Source organism: Lonchura striata, chromosome 11 (genome assembly GCF_046129695.1).
Source record: "Lonchura striata isolate bLonStr1 chromosome 11, bLonStr1.mat, whole genome shotgun sequence".
Taxonomy (NCBI): Eukaryota; Metazoa; Chordata; class Aves; order Passeriformes; family Estrildidae; genus Lonchura; species Lonchura striata.
The window spans coordinates 9,011,610-9,029,605 of NC_134613.1; the positions used below are offsets into that span (position 1 = coordinate 9,011,610).

The 17,996-nt window shown below is 50.5% G+C and overlaps 1 protein-coding gene across 1 annotated transcript; it reads right to left on the reverse strand.

Moving 5' to 3' along the window:
* Positions 1-7,628: 7,628 nt before the first annotated feature.
* FOXB1 (forkhead box B1) lies at positions 7,629-8,591 on the reverse strand. Its single transcript, XM_021554163.1, has one exon. It carries the CDS (start codon positions 8,589-8,591, stop codon positions 7,629-7,631), a length of 963 nt encoding a protein of 320 aa, XP_021409838.1.
* Between the last annotated feature and the right edge of the window lie 9,405 nt (positions 8,592-17,996).

Consider the following 17,996-nt stretch of genomic DNA (forward strand, 5'->3'; position numbering starts at 1 on the left):
TGAATGTGACCCCAGACAAAGAGAAGGATAAATTACTTACCTAATCAGAAAATCATCTGAATGCTCTGAAAAACCATGATAGTGAGACTCTATTTAATTCACCGGGAACTTTCTGTGGATTTTTATGCTGTTAAATTTTTACCCTTAGTGTATAAGGCGTTTGCAAGCATGAATTGGGTGAACTGTGTTGTAACTGCAGGACTCTATGCCTGAGAGGTGAGAAAACCCAGCAGTGGTAGGGCAAGCAAGAAGGGACAAGGCTCCCCTCCTGGGGACTTGTGTGTCTTCCTCTGCTGTACTCAGTACTTGTCATTCTTAGGGAGAAACTACTGGTGCCAGTCTTGCAAATCATGAATGAAGATACCTCTAAAACACATCCTTTGGCTGAGGAGAGCAGCTCAGGGTGGTCCAGCTTGTCCCCAACCCCATTTACATTCAGGAGTGTGTCTGCTTCTCTGAGCCTCTGGATACACCCAACCCTTCTAGGTGTAGCAAAGATGAGGGAGCTCTAGCTCAATAAGGAAATGAGTATGGCTATTAACAACTTTCTGCAGGTGTAGCAATCATTCAAATCTTCTTTCATGTTAGAATTCCTCTCTCTCTGAGTTCTCACAGATGCAAACAAAACAGCAATTTGGAACCAAATTACGTGTAACAGGGATCAGCCCTCTCTTGATCCTCTTCCCTGTTCTCCAGAGAACCTCCTTAACCTGAAAATTATATGAGTTAATTATGAAATTATGTTCAACAAGAGCTCAAGTGCATTCAGCACAAATTGAGAAGAAACACAAACTGTTTGTGGTGTCCTTCAGCAGGTCTGTGCAGGCTGATTCCTGTCCTGTGTGTGAGCGTGCTCATTACTGGAGTGAAAAGCCAAGGAGAGGCAGGAGCACAGGGACACAAGCCATGTTTCTGTGGGTCCAGCACTCCAGTGGGAAACACCTGAACGAACTGTTCATGCCTTCAGGGAGGGATGTCTCCAAGGTACAAAGCAAAAATGTTTTCAAGACCCCCGGATGCAGATAGCGCCTTTCAGCTTCTCAGTATTCTGCTCCCGGCAACACACATCATTAAGCTGAGGTGAAAATTTGGTAGGCAGAGCCACAGAGAGAATGCTCATGCAGGAGAGAAATACAGGAAGAGGTGAGAGAGAATCTGACGGTGATATTGCCTGAGTTGGTAAAAAATTGCACTTTTGTGGTGTGGAAGAGGTGGGCTTGCAACTTTGTGAAGAAATGGTTGCCATCTGTGGCTAGCAGTGGAGAATTGCCTTCCCTGCTCTGAAATGGATGCTTTGTCCACCTTGATATTCTGTGGCAGAGTTTCCTGTCTGACCTAACCTTTAAAGCAGCTCTTTTTGGCCAAAAGCTAGATGGCTTTTTGTGCTTTTATGTTCAGGTATTCCAGAAGACAAGCTCTGGTAACTTTTTGCTTGTTTAATTTGAGTTTGTATTTGTTTCATGTTTAATTTGTAATGCGGTGGCACTGCTGATAATAGGAAAAAATGTGCCCACTAATTAGTAGCTTAGACTGTTAAAATATGGAACTAACATGGACTCAGGAGAACAGCCTTGGGAGCAAGTTCCCAGATCCTCTGGCAAGAAGTAGTTGTACTAGAGGTTTTTAAAGTCTGTGAAGGCATCTTAGGCTGTCAAGGCCATGGCTGGTGAGCCCTCCTAAGAGTAGAACCAGGTTTGGGTTTTGGACTCAATCCCTACTTATTTATTGTCTATCTAGTAGTCATTAAAGCTAGCAAGGAGGATGGAAGCTGCAAACCTCAAAACGCCTTGATGTCATCCCTGGGAAAAATGTCTGCAGGTTAGTGCTTGCAAACAAGCCCAACACATGCAGATGGTCTGTGCTGTCTGTGGTAATTGGGGGCAGTGGAAATGCTGAGCATTTTCCTGTGGTATAAGATTAGTCTTGGCTGTAATATCTCTCTAAGGAGCTGCTCTAATTAATGCAAAATACTCTACTTACTACTTAATTAATACTGAGGCCCTACAAAATAGCGCAAAACTGAGAGCCTTTATTTAGTAGTACCTGCAGTTGTGGTGTGAGTTAACCTGTTGGAAACACTGGTGTGGCCAAGTTAGGGACATGTAAGGGAGAAGGTGCCAAGGCCCACCTTGGATGCCAAGGTGCTCTGCCCTGCTCTGGCTGCCTCACTGCTGAGGGCCCCAGCAGAACGGAGGATGGCAGATAAAAACCTTCACATATAAAAGCTGCAGAAGAAAAGGCAGGGTCACCTGGTCCTGATACAGCAGTCGGCACCCCCTGGTCCACCCCTGTGAAAAGAGTGGCCGTGTCTCTGCTGTCCCTTGCTCGCTCCCAGTGGCACAGTGCTGCCATGCCCTGTGATGTGCAGCACGGGCACAGTGCCCGGCCTCGCCTGCGGGCATAGCCAGGGCAAGGCCAGCGCTGGATAAAGGGGAGGATCTCCCCGCGCTCTCCCGGCTGCAGCCCTGGCCCCGCGCAGCGCGGCAGCCCCGGTGTGCCCCGAGTGTGGCACTCCTGGTGTGCCCTGAGTGTGGCAGTCCTGGTGAGCCCCAAGCGTGGCAATCCCAATATTGCTTAAATGTGGCACTCCCTGTGTCCCAAGCGTGGCAGCCCCGGTGTGCGCAGAGCCCCGAGCCCCAAAGAGCAGCTGGGCAGGAACACTCTGCCCAGGCATTTTGAGAAGGGGCTGCAATCCTTAGGGCAAAGGGCGGCTCTTCCCTCTTTTCTCTTTGCAAATATAAACGTCACCTTCCAAACTGTACCGTGACTCTGCTGGAAAAATCTGGATATTTTTTTTTTTTTGGTTGTTGTTGTTGTATTGTATTTTTTTCCAAGCAAGGGTGCCAGTGCAACTCGCCCTGTAGTGCAAAGGGACCCAGAAAGAGAGAAGATAAAATGAATTTAAATTCCAAAGGGGTTTCAGTGCTGGTTTCCTAGTCCCCGAGTCAGCAATGTGTTTGTGAAAATTCAGCCTTTTTGTCTCTCAGAAAAAAGGGCTAAATCTACATCGGTGGCCCAGTCTAGGTTTGCTATTCTTTGCATTTTCTATTCAAGTGAATGAGAGTGAATGAAGTGGCCTGGGACCCTTTATTTGATCTACTCAATTGCATAAAGTGACAGAATTCTAATATATTTGTTTAATGCTCTTCAATGGGGCTTTCACTTTCTAGCTTGCAAATGAAGCCTCGATCTGCAAAGTTTTGTCCTTTTTTTCTTCTACCTTTTTTTTTTTCCTGGCTGAGAGACCATATTTCATAACTTGGGCTACGGTTTGAAGTGATTTCAAGAGGAGTTTTAGACTCGAAAAGTGGGAAATAAAGAAACAGATGTGAAGTTATTGTAAATTCTTATAGTGGGCTCTGGGGCTATTGTAAACCCACTGCAGGCGGTCCAAAGCCTCTCTTTTTCATGCTGTAATTGAAACATATTAATTAGATAATTTGTTGTTAGTTTAAAAGAAACAAATACAGCCCCTCCAAGGCTTCACAGCCTCGGTTTCTTTTTGTTAACAAAAACAAAACAAAAAAAACCACAACCAACCCACAAAGTGACATTTATATTAAGATTCCGAGATAATTCGGCACTGAAGTTGATGAAGCTAAGTTTTTTCTCCCTTTCCCAAGGACCACTTTTGAAAAAAGTCTGGCTCATAAACTCCTCTCAGGGGTCGCCGGGGAGTTCTTTTCTCCCTACCTGGCACAGACTGCCCTTCCCTGCAAGGCGCGGTTCGAGAGAAAATAAATATTCTGAGTGAGAAGGAGCTGGCTGTCTTCAATAGAGGATTCAGTCCTGTGGGGTGGTGTCTTGTCACATGTCGAGGAGAGAGAAAACAAAACAAAACAAGACCACAAAAAAAGAAAAAAGAAAAAAAAAAAAGGGGGAAAAAAAAAAAAACCGCCTCCGAGAAAGGATTCACATACCATGCGCTGACATGAAGCAAACCCCCGAGCCGCCAAGCCCGGCTGGCTTCTCGGGCTTACCTTGCACAGCCGGGCTCCAACCCATCCTCCGGAAGAAAAGAGCTTTTGCCTGAAATGAACAGTATCTTTGCATTAAGTACGCCTAGCTTATAATGTCTGACTGGCAAATAAAATTTAAAAAAGAAAAAAAAAATAATCCCCCCCGACCCCCCACGAAATGTCTAAACAGGACAGAGGGCTCGGCCCTCGCCCCCCACCACCCCCCCATCCGCCTCTGCCCTCCGCGCTGTTGTCTGTTGCTGCTCTATTTCAGATCAGTGTTTATTGACATTGGACTTGAGCCATTAGGGAGATTTAACAAGTCACAGCAGTAAATTCAAGCGACGCGCTGAGCTGCGTATTTGTTTGAAATCGGCATCACAACATTTGGGGAAGCGGGCGGAGATGCGCGGAGGAGCGCGGCGGCTCCGCGGGCTGCACGCTGGGGCCGCGGCAGGGAGAGGGCGCGGAGACCGGGGGTTCCCCGGGCTGGGGCAGTCTCGGGCAACCGCAGAGATAAAGGGGAAAATGGCACTTGAAATGTACGGTGCCGAGACACACACTCGCATTATGCAGCGAGAAACCTATTGCACCTTTTGAAAGCATTTAGCTTTGGGGTATAATCGTTTCAGATCTTTATCTCCGACGTTACGGTATAGTTTAATAATAAAAAAAAAAAGACTCTGAAAGTGCAGCTTCATCTTGTTAGTCGGGCTCGGATTTAATCTTTGAGGATTTGTTCTGACTGCTAGATCTTTAAAGAAAAAAAGGGAAGAAGGAAAAGCTTCCTCGTTGTCTAAAAATGTAGGTCATCGCTTGTTTAGGAAAAGTTTGTCGAGTTATGCGTCCATTGATCTGGTGATAAGTTTTGAATGCTTTCTTTAACTGATCGTGTTAATATAATCGTGGGTTAGACTTGATGAATGAGTTCAGTTGTCCCCCATCCGACAAGCTTTAGCAGCTTCATGCATTTTAATCAGCCCAATGATTCATGTATTTTCCACCTTTTTTCTGTGTGTGGGATCCGTTTTGGGTTTTTTTGTTTTGTTTTGGTTTTTTGTTTTTTTAATGGTCACAACTGGATTAATTGCCCTCTACATTAATCTTAAAACTTTTGCAAGAATCTTGTGATGTGTAGTAAGGAAATGGGGATGTCACTTACCGTGTTTATGGTCCTGAAATTCGGAGAGATCAGTCGAAGACAAACCTCTGTAACATCATTGCCGTAGAACTCGTGAATCCCGCCGCTTCATTAGAACACAATGTCGTTTTCTTGCTAGTTAGTGCTTCCGTTGTCTTGTAACTGTGCTCGCAGAACGCCTCATCTCCAAAGCATTTATTTACTCATTTCACTAGATGTCTTCTCTCATTTTCAACAGTTGCAGAATCCTTGTAAAATCCCTAGCAGATTTGGGGAATCCTACTAGAAAGTGTCCAGAATCCAGTTTTCATTGTAACTACTTTATCTTACTTTTTAAAAGGGGTTGTGTATTGAATTACAGAATAACTGGTACAATTGTGTTACACTTTGCAAATTACCGGTTTGGGAAAGTGTTGGTCAGTAAGGATGGAGAAATTCTAGCAGTGGTTGGACTAACTTGTGCTTCAGCAGGTTTAAATGCCAGGTAAAAGGCTGCAATAACTCACTTTAATGCAAAAAAAAGATTTTGCTATGCCACTTGTAAAAAAAACACCACTGAAACATATTCAGTGTTCTCAGCCCCAAAAGAAGTATCTAATTCTTCGAAGATTTTATGTTTGCTCTGTATTGCAGAAACTTACTAATTTTTACAATTTTTAGAGAAAATGCAGCTGGGAGGAAGTAGGTGATGAGTATACATACACACAGGCATGAATGTAATATGTGTTTATATTGGGTCTAAGCGTATAGGGCACAAATGCAGATGTGTGTATGCACAGATGTAGAGATATATTGACATCAACCCTACAGAACATGTTCTCCCTTTGCTGAACCAGCGATAATGACAATTCTATCTAAGAAGTTGTGCTGTATTAATAACTATATTTATAGTAACCTTGCATGAAAACGCTGTTTAGATTATCTAAATATTGGAATAACACCATTGCATCATCATGAACTAGTATTTTTACTTTTTTCATGTAAACTCTTTAAAGAGACAAATAAGAAACTAAATCTGAATTTACATATTTTAATGAGAAAATATTATTTGGACGACTAGGTTCATAATTTAACGTAGACACTTTTTAACCTTTGTCTTAAAACACACATGCTGGGAACAAGAACAACAATATTTAAAATGCCATGCTTACGCTGTACAGGAAAAAAAAAATTAAAAGAAATACCTTTACAGTTTCAATAGACACTAATGCTGTTTAGAGGGCGTGTTCTTTTTTTCTCTTAACTTAAGCAGTTCACAACAGAACAACAGTTCAGTTTCCAGCAAACTACCTAAAACTAGAAAGGAGTATATCAAACAAAAGTGCATTTTACACATTTTATAATCATTCATATGCACAAACATTTACAGTTTCCCTAGCCCCCTCTGCAAAGCTCCAGCAGAAATCAGGACGACCTCCAGAGTTTGTACCTGCTATTGTATTACTTTTCCACAATTTATCAGTGACTTCAACAGCTTTTCTTTAAGCTGTGTCGGGTTGTGTGATTGGTAACAGGTTTATTTTTATTATAATTATGGTTGTTGTTTGGTTTTAAGCTATGAAGTAAATAGCTACAAAAATTTAAAAATTACAACAACCCAAAAAAACAACAACAAAGAAAACCTCAGCTCCCCAAACCCTCGGGTTAAACAGAAGTTAACAGACAAGTCAACTCCTCCTTCTCGTTCACCTGAAAACTACAGTAAACATCCACGTTACAACAGGTACTGCAAAAGGGACCTCATCTGATTTACAGTACAGATGCAAGTTCAGTATTTACATTAACACAGGCGCTTTGTAAACATTAGAGGGGTGGCGTGAGCGGCCCGGCGCGGTTCCGGCCCGCTCCGCGCCGCCGCTCCCTCACCTGCGGGCCGCGGCCCCGCTCTGCTCGGGCCGCCTCGGCCCCGGGACCGCCTCGGCCCCGGGACGCGGCCCTCCCCCGCCGGAACGCTGCCCTTGGCGGCGCCACGGGACACGCACCCACACAAAGGACACCGAGCGCTTCCCGGCGTTTCCAAGATCCAAGCCTTTGCTGCTTGGAGGCTGGAAACGTCGCTGCTCTCATGCAGTGACACAGCAGCCATCCTTGTTTGTGGTACTAAAGATTGGTCCTGTATAAAGCCCAGACAAAAGAAGGGAAAGAGGCATCGCCGAGCCAGGCTTGCCTGGTCGCCGATAAATCGAAGATGCCTGAAGTACTTTTGGAAAACTAGCAATGCAAGTGGCAGCTCCTACCGGGCGGGAGGGGGCGGGCCGGGCCGGTTCCTTTCGCCTCAGAAGAACGGAAAACTAAAGTTCAGAACCAGGGGAGAAACCGGGCCGTGAGGGAAGGCTCGCCTGAAGGGGCGAAGCGGAAAGGGAGCTCACGCGAACGGCAGAACTCAGCTTCCCGCGGGGAGTTGTCTCTGCTTTCGAGGAAAAGAGTAGAGAGGAAAGAAGCGAAAGGAGGGAGAGAAGGGGAGGGAGGAGAGCTCCGAGGAAACTTTGGGAGAAAGGGGAAGGCAGCGTCCGTACAAGCGGCCCGGGTCAGTGCACAGCCACGGAGTGCAGGGCGGGCGCCGGGCTGGTGAGAGTCTCGCTGGGGGTGGCCGGGCTGCTTTGGCTGGTGGCCGTCTGCGAGGACGTGGGGCTGAGGGAGGGCGGCGAGTTCGAGAGGATGGTGGGGATAGGCGCGGGCAGGGCGGGCAGGGCTGGCACCGCGGCAGGGGTAGGCTTGATGGGGACGGGGATGGCCGGCAAAGTCTGCCCCCCATGGCAGAGCGGTTTGATGGGCACGCCGTAGGCGCCGTACTCGCTGCTGGCCATGGAGATGGGGGTGGCGGTGTCGATCATGCCGGAGCTGTACATGTGGGGCCAGCCCGTGCCAATGGAGCTGCCCACCGTAGTCAATTGATTGGGGAGGGGGTAGGCGGCCGGCATGGGCTGCATCGTGGAAAAGGCGAGGCCCCCGGGCATCTTGTACTCTCTGGCGATGATGTTCTCGATGGCGAAGGGGTGCTTGAAGCTGGAGGGCTGGGACACGCCGAGATTGTACGTGGACATCTGGGGCAGGTGGGTGCCGGTGGCCGCAAGGGCGCTGAGCCGCAGCTTCGCTTGCTGCTGCAGGTACTGCGCCGCGTCCGCCGGCTTGCTGGGGGCCAGGTGGTCCGACTTGACCACCTTGAAGCGCTTGCGGCGGCGCAGGAAGCTGCCGTTCTCGAACATGTCCCCGCAGCTGGGGTGCAGCGCCCAGAAGCTGCCCTTGCCCGGCTGGTCGGGGCGGCGCGGGATCTTAATGAAGCAGTCGTTGAAGGAGAGGTTGTGGCGGAGGGAGTTCTGCCAGCGCTGTGTGTTCTCCCGGTAGTAGGGGAAGCGGTCCATGATGAACTTGTAGATCTCACTCAGGGGCAGCATCTTCTCCGGGGAGCTCTGGATCGCCATGGCGGTCAGCGAGATGTAGGAGTAGGGAGGCTTCTGATCACTGTAAGTGTTTCTGCCCGGGCGAGGCATCTTCGCTCGGCGACCCGCGGAGATCTGCAGAAGGGCAGCGACAAGGGGAGGGGGGAGGGAGGAGGGGGTAGAGGGGTGAGTCCGAGAGGATTTGCACGGACACCCGGTCGGGTCAGCCGGTGGCTCTGGGGCCGGGCTGGAGAAAGAAGGGCACAGGGAACGGCACGAAGCCCTCGATATGGGGGACGCGGGGCGTGTGGGGGGTGGAGTGGGGCGCAGATGAGGGCAGAAGAAAACAGCCCAGAGCCCTGTGCTGCCGCAGGGGGAAAAGCGATGTGCTTCTCCAAGCTCTGGCCTCCCTCAGCCTGGCCTTCCCGCAGGAGCCCGCGTCCGTGAAGTTACTCTAGTGATAGCTCTGTCTTCTGGTCTCTGCGAGGATGAAGGGGACCCCATCTCCTCCCCTCGACTCCCACCCAACTCCATGCCAGCCCTTGCATGTGCCCACCTTAAAGTTGCTGGAAGTTGACAGTCCGCATCCGGGACGCAGCTGGGAGTCCGGACTCTTTCCCACCTCTCTCCTCCGGCGTGTCTCTCGCTCCTTCCGCGGCCACGCTGCTCCGGTTTAGTCCTGAGGAGGCAGCGAGCTGGCTTGGTTTTGGGAATCCTCCTGTACACCCCTCCCTTCGCCTCCGCGGGCTGAATCAGCTTCTTTTACACCACCGGCAGCTGCACTGTAGCAGAGGCTTGTTTGCTTCTCTGCAGCAGCGATGAGCTAACTAGTTGCCTCCATGTCCTTCCTCTAACCATCTGATAGTTTTATGTGGTGACATGAGCAGAAAAGACCCCTGTAGAGGCGCTTCATTAATGTGCCACTTCTTTGCTATCATATGACAATCGCCTTGGGAGCAGGGGGAGGGGAGCAGGGAGGAGGGGGCTGGAGAGAAAGGCATAATCTGGTTTCATTTACACCTATTTACATGGACACCTTGGGCCAATGGGAATCATTTCCATTTGAAGACAAGGCGAGGGGTGAAAAGGCTCCGCCAGCGGAATTGCAGTGCGATGGTACCCGGTGGTTGGGGGTGGGGGGAAGGTATGCACTAACCTCTATGTGGACTTTGCAGGAAGCTTAGTCTGCAATTCACACTTACAAATGGAGGTACTGAGCAGTGGGATGTTTGACATGGAAATTGCTTGGCTGTGGTATTCTGTTTGTTCTGCATTGTTATCTGATTTGTATTGTTGGCTAACTTAAGGCGAGCCTTTTCCCCTGTAAGGAGGGACTTTCTCCTTGCCAAATCCGCTCTCCCCGAGGGAAGGTTTTTTCGAGGAGCGGTAAGATCGGGGCTCCTCGGTAGCCGCCCTGGAAAGTCAGTCCCGTCCCGTCCCCCTCCCTCCCCTCGCACCCCGGCCCAGCCCTTGCAGGACCGCTGCTCTAGTTCCGCGGACCTGTTGGTGTAAAGACGCGCGAGTTGCTCTCAATAGACCAAAGCGAACGGGCTCGTGACCGGCCATACGGTCCCGGTGTGCTCGGTAACGAGCTGCCCTCACACCGCTGCTCTGCTCGCGGGACCGGGGAGTATCCGGCCGGCCTCGAGCCCGGGGGGTCCCGAAGAGCTGGTGTGGGCTCCTGGGTCCGTGTAGCGGTCACTCTGCTAAACATCGTCATCTTGACGCCTTCTGCGGGGTTTGCGTGATGTGTGTCGGACTGTTCTCTTGCCTGCGTGCTTCTCGGTGCCCAGTGCTGTGTGTGGGAGCAGGCGGGACGTGTAACGCCGAGCTGCGGCTCTCTGGTGCACGGTACTGCCTCCTCCCCGCGAACCAAGGCCCGATCCTGGAACCGCAGCCCAGACGAGCAGCCCGCTGCCAGCCGTGTGTCCTGGGGGGAGGATCAGGCCCGGAAGGTCCCGGGCTTGCCCTGGCACAGGAGGGAAGTTTGTATGATGTGTATTCCCGAGGCTGCCGTGCATCCTGTCACCCTAGAGCCAGAACCGAAGATTGTCTGGGGAGCTGCGAGCCCGGGGAGGAAGGAAGAGCCTTTGTGGTGAATACACATCAACTCCATTAACAATATTTTTCGGAGTCGGTCAATAACTCACCAAAACGTAACTTAAACACGATGAATTTAGGAGATTAAACAATTTCATTAATATTGAAATGGCCGCTGAGGCTGAGCGCGCGCGCTTGAAATGCAAGCACACGTTTTTCAATATTAACAGAAGTACTTGAAAAGAAGAATAATGTCACCTTCGTAATTCAGCAAAAATAGCCGGGCTGGGGGAGGGAGAGGCGGCGGCTCTGTGCAGAGCGGCTGCTGAGAAACGGGCTCTGCGAGAGCCTTGGAGTCCTCTCGGAGGGGACGGTCCCCATCAAGCAGGGCTCCCTCAAAGCTGGCAGGAGCCTCAGAACGCATTTTCACATTGCGACAGCGCCGACCTCGTGTGTGTTAAACCGTGCTCCCTTCGTCCCAGCCCAGCTGCCCTCGGTCCCATCTAATCCTTCTCTCTCGGGGCAGGATGTCGTTAAGAGAATAATAAGTAAATAATTGTGTTCCCAGGAATCCGAGAAGCCGACCGGCCCCGCGCTGCCGAGCTAAGGAGCCCTTTTGAGGGAATAGACCTGCCACATGTCACACTCTGCCCCTTGCAGAGAGGGCCCAGGAGTGTTTGCGCTGTTCAGAGCCTGGAAGTTGCCTTCCTCAGTTAATCGGCTCCAGGATGCTTCATCCAGTCAGGCAGCCTCCAACTTTCTTTTTTTTTTTTTTTTTTTTTTTGTGGGTAAGAGATGATGAGACTATGGATATTTGTTAGAGGGTAGGAAAGGCAATACTCTGAAATGAGGAGGGATTCCTCTCAGCACCCCCTAACACTGGACAGGAGAACCTGTATTGAGAACCCCCAAAGAGTGGGTGTAAGGGATATTGCCCCCCCACCCAGCTCCCCCATCCCCAACTTCCCACACTTCCCAGTTCAGGTTTTGTCTCTTGGCCCAAGTTCACTCCTGGGATGCAAAGACAGCTCAGAAAATCCACAAACTGACAAAACCTTTTCCGCTTCTCTTTCCCGGTACCTTTTCTTTTCGAAGAAAGAAAAAACCAAACCAAACCAGCTGATGTAAAAAGGAACCCACAAGCTGTAAAGTTAAAGGAAAGTCAACTTCCGTTGTCATTTGCTACTCCGAGTGCAAGAGGTATGGCTGTAAGGCCTCCAATGTTTTTTCCTGTTTTTTTTTTTTTTTTTTTTTTTTTTCCATTGCAAAGGAATGTGTGATTGGAGGGGTAGGGCAGCCGAACTCATCCCAGTAATTGATACCCAAAGTTTCATCTTGTGCTAAGCAAGCAACAGATGATAGACTTGTGCAATATAGGATTTAAAGGTAATTGTAGCATTTCCCTTTTACTTTGAAAGCCAACATTAGGGAGGGAAAGAAGGTAAAGTGAATCCAAATCCATTGTGTGGAAAACCAAAACAAATAGACGTTTATCTGAAGTATAATTCAAATAAGGAGCTCAGAGGAAGTGTTGGGAAAACTATATAAAATACACATAAGTCAATTATATCAATGTTCAAACCGAATGGAAATCTATTTCATGCAGGAGCCATTCAGCCCTTGCATGGAGCCCATCATGGGCCACCTTTCTGCATGGAAGATTTGCAATAGCCCCCTTTCCCACAAGCAAGACCACACACGTTTACAGATTTGGTAATAATTTATGCTAATTTTCCTCCATAAATCCACAATTCGCCTCAGTGGCAAGCAGGGCTGTTGAGAGAGGAAAAGGAGACAGAAAAGTGACAAATACAATATTGATTTTGAATCCTTGTGGCTGCAAGCAGGTGTGTAGCTTTGCAGAGGGGAGGAGTGGGAGAGGGGCTGTGGGAGGAAGCCAAGAAGTTTTCCAAGGATAAAAAAATCCACTCTTTGTGAGAGAATACTCACAACCTTGTTAATATTTACAAACCAGTTTGGAGAAAAGAGAAAGGAGGGGGGAAGTACCAGCTTCTTAGGGTTTCCTAGGCTGCGAAACACAATGCCAGTGTCTGAGCAAGCTTCCCCCGTTTTGGAAAGTCAACTGCAGGGTGTTGGTTGTAGCTGCGTTTCGGCTAAGCCTTGCACTTTCTTTCTTTTTTTTTTTTTTTTTTTTAATGGTTCTGCTTCTTCTGCTTCTCGGGGGCTGAGGAGGAAGCCAAGATACTTGAGGTCTCCTGCTTTCCAGTGTGCTTGAATTCCCGATGCGGTTTCCCGAATAACTCCGGCCGCTTTGGGAACGGCTGGGCTTTGTCCCACCCCACATTCTTCACCAAATCTGGCACTTTGGCGTGAAACTACTTAGCGCCCTTTCAAAAGGATTTTGTTCTTTTCCCAATGAGCACTAAACAAACTCCCCCTGCCTGTCAAGGCCGCACTGAGAACTGTTCCCCAAACCTGTATTCCCGATAGCTCGGGATGTGCAGTGCGCTTTGTGCCCAGGGGGCCGGGCTGCGCCGCTCGGGACCCGGGGCTCCCTGCTCTGGGCCGCCCCTGCCCTGCCCTGCACCACCGCCCGCTCGCTCCTCGCTGCCGTCACCCTGCCGAGAGCCGGCTGCCCGTGTGCGCTGTCCTCGGCTGCCCCGTCGGGGATTTCAAGCGCCGCCAGCCCGAGCCGGCGCTTGGCCCCGCTGCGGCGCCGCCGGGGCGCACCCGAGGACGGAGCGTCCCCCGTGTCCCCAGCTCATCGCTGTCGGGCCTGGGCCGCGGGCGGCCGTTCGCGCTTTTCCAGCGCTCAGAGAGCCCGCGCTGGCACCACCCGAATTCCTCAACCCCGAGAGGAGGCTGTTGCTCCCGCTCGTGGCTCTTGGCGCTGCTCCGAAGCACCTGGCTCCCCGTCGGAGCCGGTTTCTCGGGAGCTCTTCTCCCTCTGCCGCCGGCGGGAAATCCACGCGCCGGTAAAAGCAGCACCTGAGCCTCGTCTCCCTCCACATGGCCAAGACCTCCCTCGGACGGCTCCGAGGAGTGCCAGGGTTACACCGAGTGCGTGAGCCCGGGCCGGGCGCACCGGGCCGCTCTCCGCGGCCCGTGTTGGCAGCGCCTGCCCCCGCTGGGCTGTGGGCCCGGCCCCCCTCCGCGGATCGCGCAGGTGCGCGCCGGGGCCGCGGCTCAGGCCGCGCAGCAGCCGTGACTCCCCAGCGTTTTGTTAAGTACTGTGCTGTTAGCGCGGATTGCAGTTTGAGTCTCGACGTTATTGCCCTGAACGTCTGTCTTTGTGGTAAACGTCCCTTGCCTTCCCGGAGGTGCTGGAGTATTTATCTACACGTTTGGGATTTATTGGTTTGTTTATTTATTTATTTGGAGAAGTATCAGGGGAGGCCTCACAAACTTTTTCTTTTTAATCTTCGCTTTTAAACAAATGTCGCATTTCAAGCTGCCCTCTCTTCTCCTTTTCACATTGTAGGAAATATTGAAAATGCCACCTTAGTATTGAAGGGATTAACTTGCTTTTCTCCCAGCCGCTAACTCTGGTGTAAAGGGAGCAGTAGATCAACTGTATAATGTGTGCACTGTTTGGTCATTTGTACAAGCAGAACAAAGGTTGAGCTAAGCCAAATTGCATTGCACTTGTGAACCGAGTCCCAATTTGAAGTATCTTTTACAGCAGGGGGAATGAGAACAATTTCGTGTATGTCTAAAAGGGAATAACAAAGCCACTTTCTAGAGCATCTCAAAGTGAAGTAGTGAGGCGTGACATTCCCAGGGTGAGGAGGGACAAAGGCAGGGTCAGGGGGATGAAAAAGGGAATCAAACAGCCACTTTCACATGTCTGCCCTCAACTGCTGCACCTCTCCATAATAGGAAACAACTGTTGTAAAAAGGGGGATTGCTCCCATTCATTCAAAATAGCAAATGATAGCTAAACAACATTGTCAAAACTGAATCAACTTCTGTGCAGTACCACCCAGAAAAAGGTATTGTGTTTTGGTTAATAGCTGGGTGGAGCAAACTTGATTTTCCTTTTTCTTTCTTTTCTTTCTTTCTTTTCTGTCTCTTTTTTGTTGTTGTGATTTTTTTTTTCCAAGGACTCTTCTTTCCAGATCTATCCGTTTCATAAACTTTATATTTTATCCTGAGTCTTTTTTTACAAGACATGCTCATCCCGTTTACGCTTTCTCCAAAAGTCTTTTCTTGGCTCGGTGTTCTGTGCAAAACCAGAAAGCAAAAAATATTAGGCGGAGTCCCGTCTCGCTGCAGACAGTGCAGCGGTTCAAAACCTGTAAGCAATGTAAATCTTTCTTGAATTGCATGTGCGTGTCGCCCGGCAAAAACCACCTTTAAATGAGTACGTTATTACTTAGCCAAACATTGTGAAATGGTTTTTATGACAGTTGACGATGTTTTTAAATTGCATATCCACAAGAATAATGGCGTGCACGTTACGGTTGTTTCCCCTCTTTATAAGCAAAAGTAATAACCGCTTGCGGAATTCAGGCTCGGACAAACTTTTTCGTGCATTGTGTGAAGTCTTTAACGAGCCGGGCTTTAATTAGGGTCAGAACTTTGAATGCTTGTGTTTTTCTCTCTGTTGGCGGGGGGCATGTTTGCAAACAGATCCGTAAGTTGCCGCCGCGGAGCCGCAGCGCGGTGGGGGGGTGCGGTGTGGCTGTGTGGGCGCCGGGGCTCTGCACTTTCCCTTCCTGCCGCGCCGCCCCCGCCCGGCCGCCACCCACCGAGCTGCCCAGGGCCAGGGAACGCAATTCCCGAGCGCGGCGCTCCCGCCCCCGCCGGGCCCCGCTCCCGGTGGGACGGGCCGGGCAGCGCCGCCCGCCAGAGCCCCCCCGGCGCTCGCACCTGCGTCCCGCGGGGAAGCGACGGCGCTGCCTCGGCAAAAGCAGAGGGGCTGCCCGCCCCTCCCCGTGCTGTGGGCCGGCTTCAGCGCCCACCCCGCGGCGAGGGGGATCCGCAGGGCCGGCTCGGGGCTGCGGCTCGGCGGCGGAGCGCCCCGCACGCTCGGGGCCCGTGCAGCGGGGCGGGAGGGCAGGGCGGGCTGTGACGGGCCAGCCTGGCGGCTGCAAGCGAAGCTCTGACTGCGTTTCCCGAGTCCAGCGGCTTCCATCGCTTCCTTATATCTGTTAACATCCTCTGCCCGCCCCAGCTCTCGCCCGCTATACTCACGACGCGAGCAAAGCTCTCCCGTCTTCCCATCAACCCACAGCTCTGCAGCAAAAACCATATTAACCTTCTTTAATATTTCATTCCAGGAAGAAATTCTTTGGATCTAACTTTAGAAAATACTTCCCCGGAGCGATTTCTTCCCATATATTTTTTTCTCCGTATTTATTATCGAGAGAAATGGTAGTCATACAGCATCCAACCAGTTAAAGAGGACAGAATTTCATAAAGTATTTTTCCCCTTTTGGCGAGCAAAGATTTTACATGGGAATAAAAGGCATTGGTAATGGCAAAGCTTTTTGAGCTCTGAGAGCGAGATATCTGCGCTGTCATTTAGAGGAGAGCCCTTTCGTATTTCTTTTGCGAGGAAGTATTTCGGTCCAAGTTTGCTCTCTTAAGCCGCGACCTGTAAAAGCCTTGCTCTGTATTTGGGTGACGGCACTGTTTCAGTCGGCACGGCCGTTTTCTCGTCACTTACTCTCTTACACTTGTAAGAAGCGCCCCCGGTAGCGGAAGGGACGCGGGGCCGGCGCTGAGCCCCGCGGACCTGTTGGCAGCCCCGCGTGGAGCTGCGCGGAGCCGGGCGGAGCTGCCTGGGTAAACTGCTTGTGTATTTCACATTATCATCCCGCTATCTGCAGGCAATGTAGATTTTCTAAAGATCTAATGAATAAACAACCAGCAAGTGCTGGCGGTGTAATTTACATTGTTAATGCCTACATGTGTATAATAAATATGCATTTGTATGTCTTCAAATAAACTCTTTTTAGTTTCTAACCTGTGGTGATTTTTTTAAAAGCTGTCTTTTCCAAGAAACCAATTTTCCTTTTCGTTTCCTGAGCTGGTAGGGATGGAAGAGACCTAGCAAAGCGCTTCACATCTGCTTCTCAGTGACAGCGGGGGATGCGCGGGCCCGGGCTCTGGCTGCCCGCTGCAGCGCGTCCCGGGGCGCGCCGGGCGCAGCCGCCGCCCGCTCCCCCGGCGCGGGGTGGAGGCCGCGGCCAGGCAGCGGCAGGCACTCATTTCTCAGCGCAACTTACCGCGCTTTTAACAGCAGAACAATTTAAATGTACAATATTAGCTCACAGTATTAGTCTGGAGGTGCAAAGAACAATCCATTCAGAGACTGAGCTTCAAAGGCACCGGATTCCCCTCAAGGAAAAGTTTACAAATGTGGCTGCTCCCTCCCTCCTTCCCTGCCTCCCCCTCCTCCCCTCCCTCGCCGGAGACAAACGGTTTTCCCCGAACGTTTCTGTAGAGGGCATCCCTGACCAGATTTCTCCCACCTCGCCGTGCGCAGCCCGCTCCCCCCGCTCTGAAGTGCGGAGCGCGGGTGCTCCGTGCGCGGCTCCGCCGCCCGCCAGCGGGCTCCGCGCCGCCCTCACGGGTCGCGCACTGGCGGCAGTGGTTGAAGGCGAAGCTCTCGCTTTCAGATCTTCAGGCTGAAAAGCCTAGCGCTTCTAAGCCCCTGCTGACTTCACCTTGGGAGGGATAAAGATTTTCTCCTCATTTTTCGCTACAAACCAGGTGCCACTTTCTTACACCGCTTGATGGCAAATGTCTCTCTCTTCAGCGAGCTGGATCTGGCATACATTATTTTAATTAAGTCTATGGCGATTTACTTTCCTCTGAGATCCATTCCACGGTGCAATTAGGAACGTATTGGTGCTAGCACATATGAATATTCAGGAGAGTGTCAATTAATTAGCAGACAGAGGAATCTCATTATGGTGCTCAAAACCCTTTTAGTGCTAAGCAGAATTAAGGGGGCATTTGCCAATGTGCTGGATTAGTGAATATTTTACTGCGCGCTCATTTAACTTCATTATCATAGCACTTACGCTACTCTCTGATTTTATTAATTAAATTGCTCATTAATTTATCCAGAAAGGGGGATAAAAAGTTTTATGACGCCACAGCACTCGCGTAGACGCCCCAAAGAGCCAAGTGCCGGCCCGGCGCTCCGCAGGAAAGCGCTCCCGCGGGGCGGGCGGGAGGCCGGGCAGCGGCAGCGCAGCCGCCCCACGCGCGGAGTCCCGCGCCCCTCAGCCAGGTGCATCTGTATCTCCCCTGACCCCAGAGGTAAATGTAATGCGGCAATTTGTGCTGCTGCAGCAAAGGGAAAAGGGGTATCGCTGGGATTCTGAAGCGTAGCCTTCGAGTTTAATCTCTTTTTCTACTTAAATCTTTTCTCAGCATCTGGGGAGCGGGAAAGCCCACGATGCGATTTACTCCTTAATCTCTGCGCAGAGAAAAAAAATTGCGGAAAGAAGAGGCGTAATCTCATCTTTCCTAGTAGTATGGACAAAATCGAATGTGATC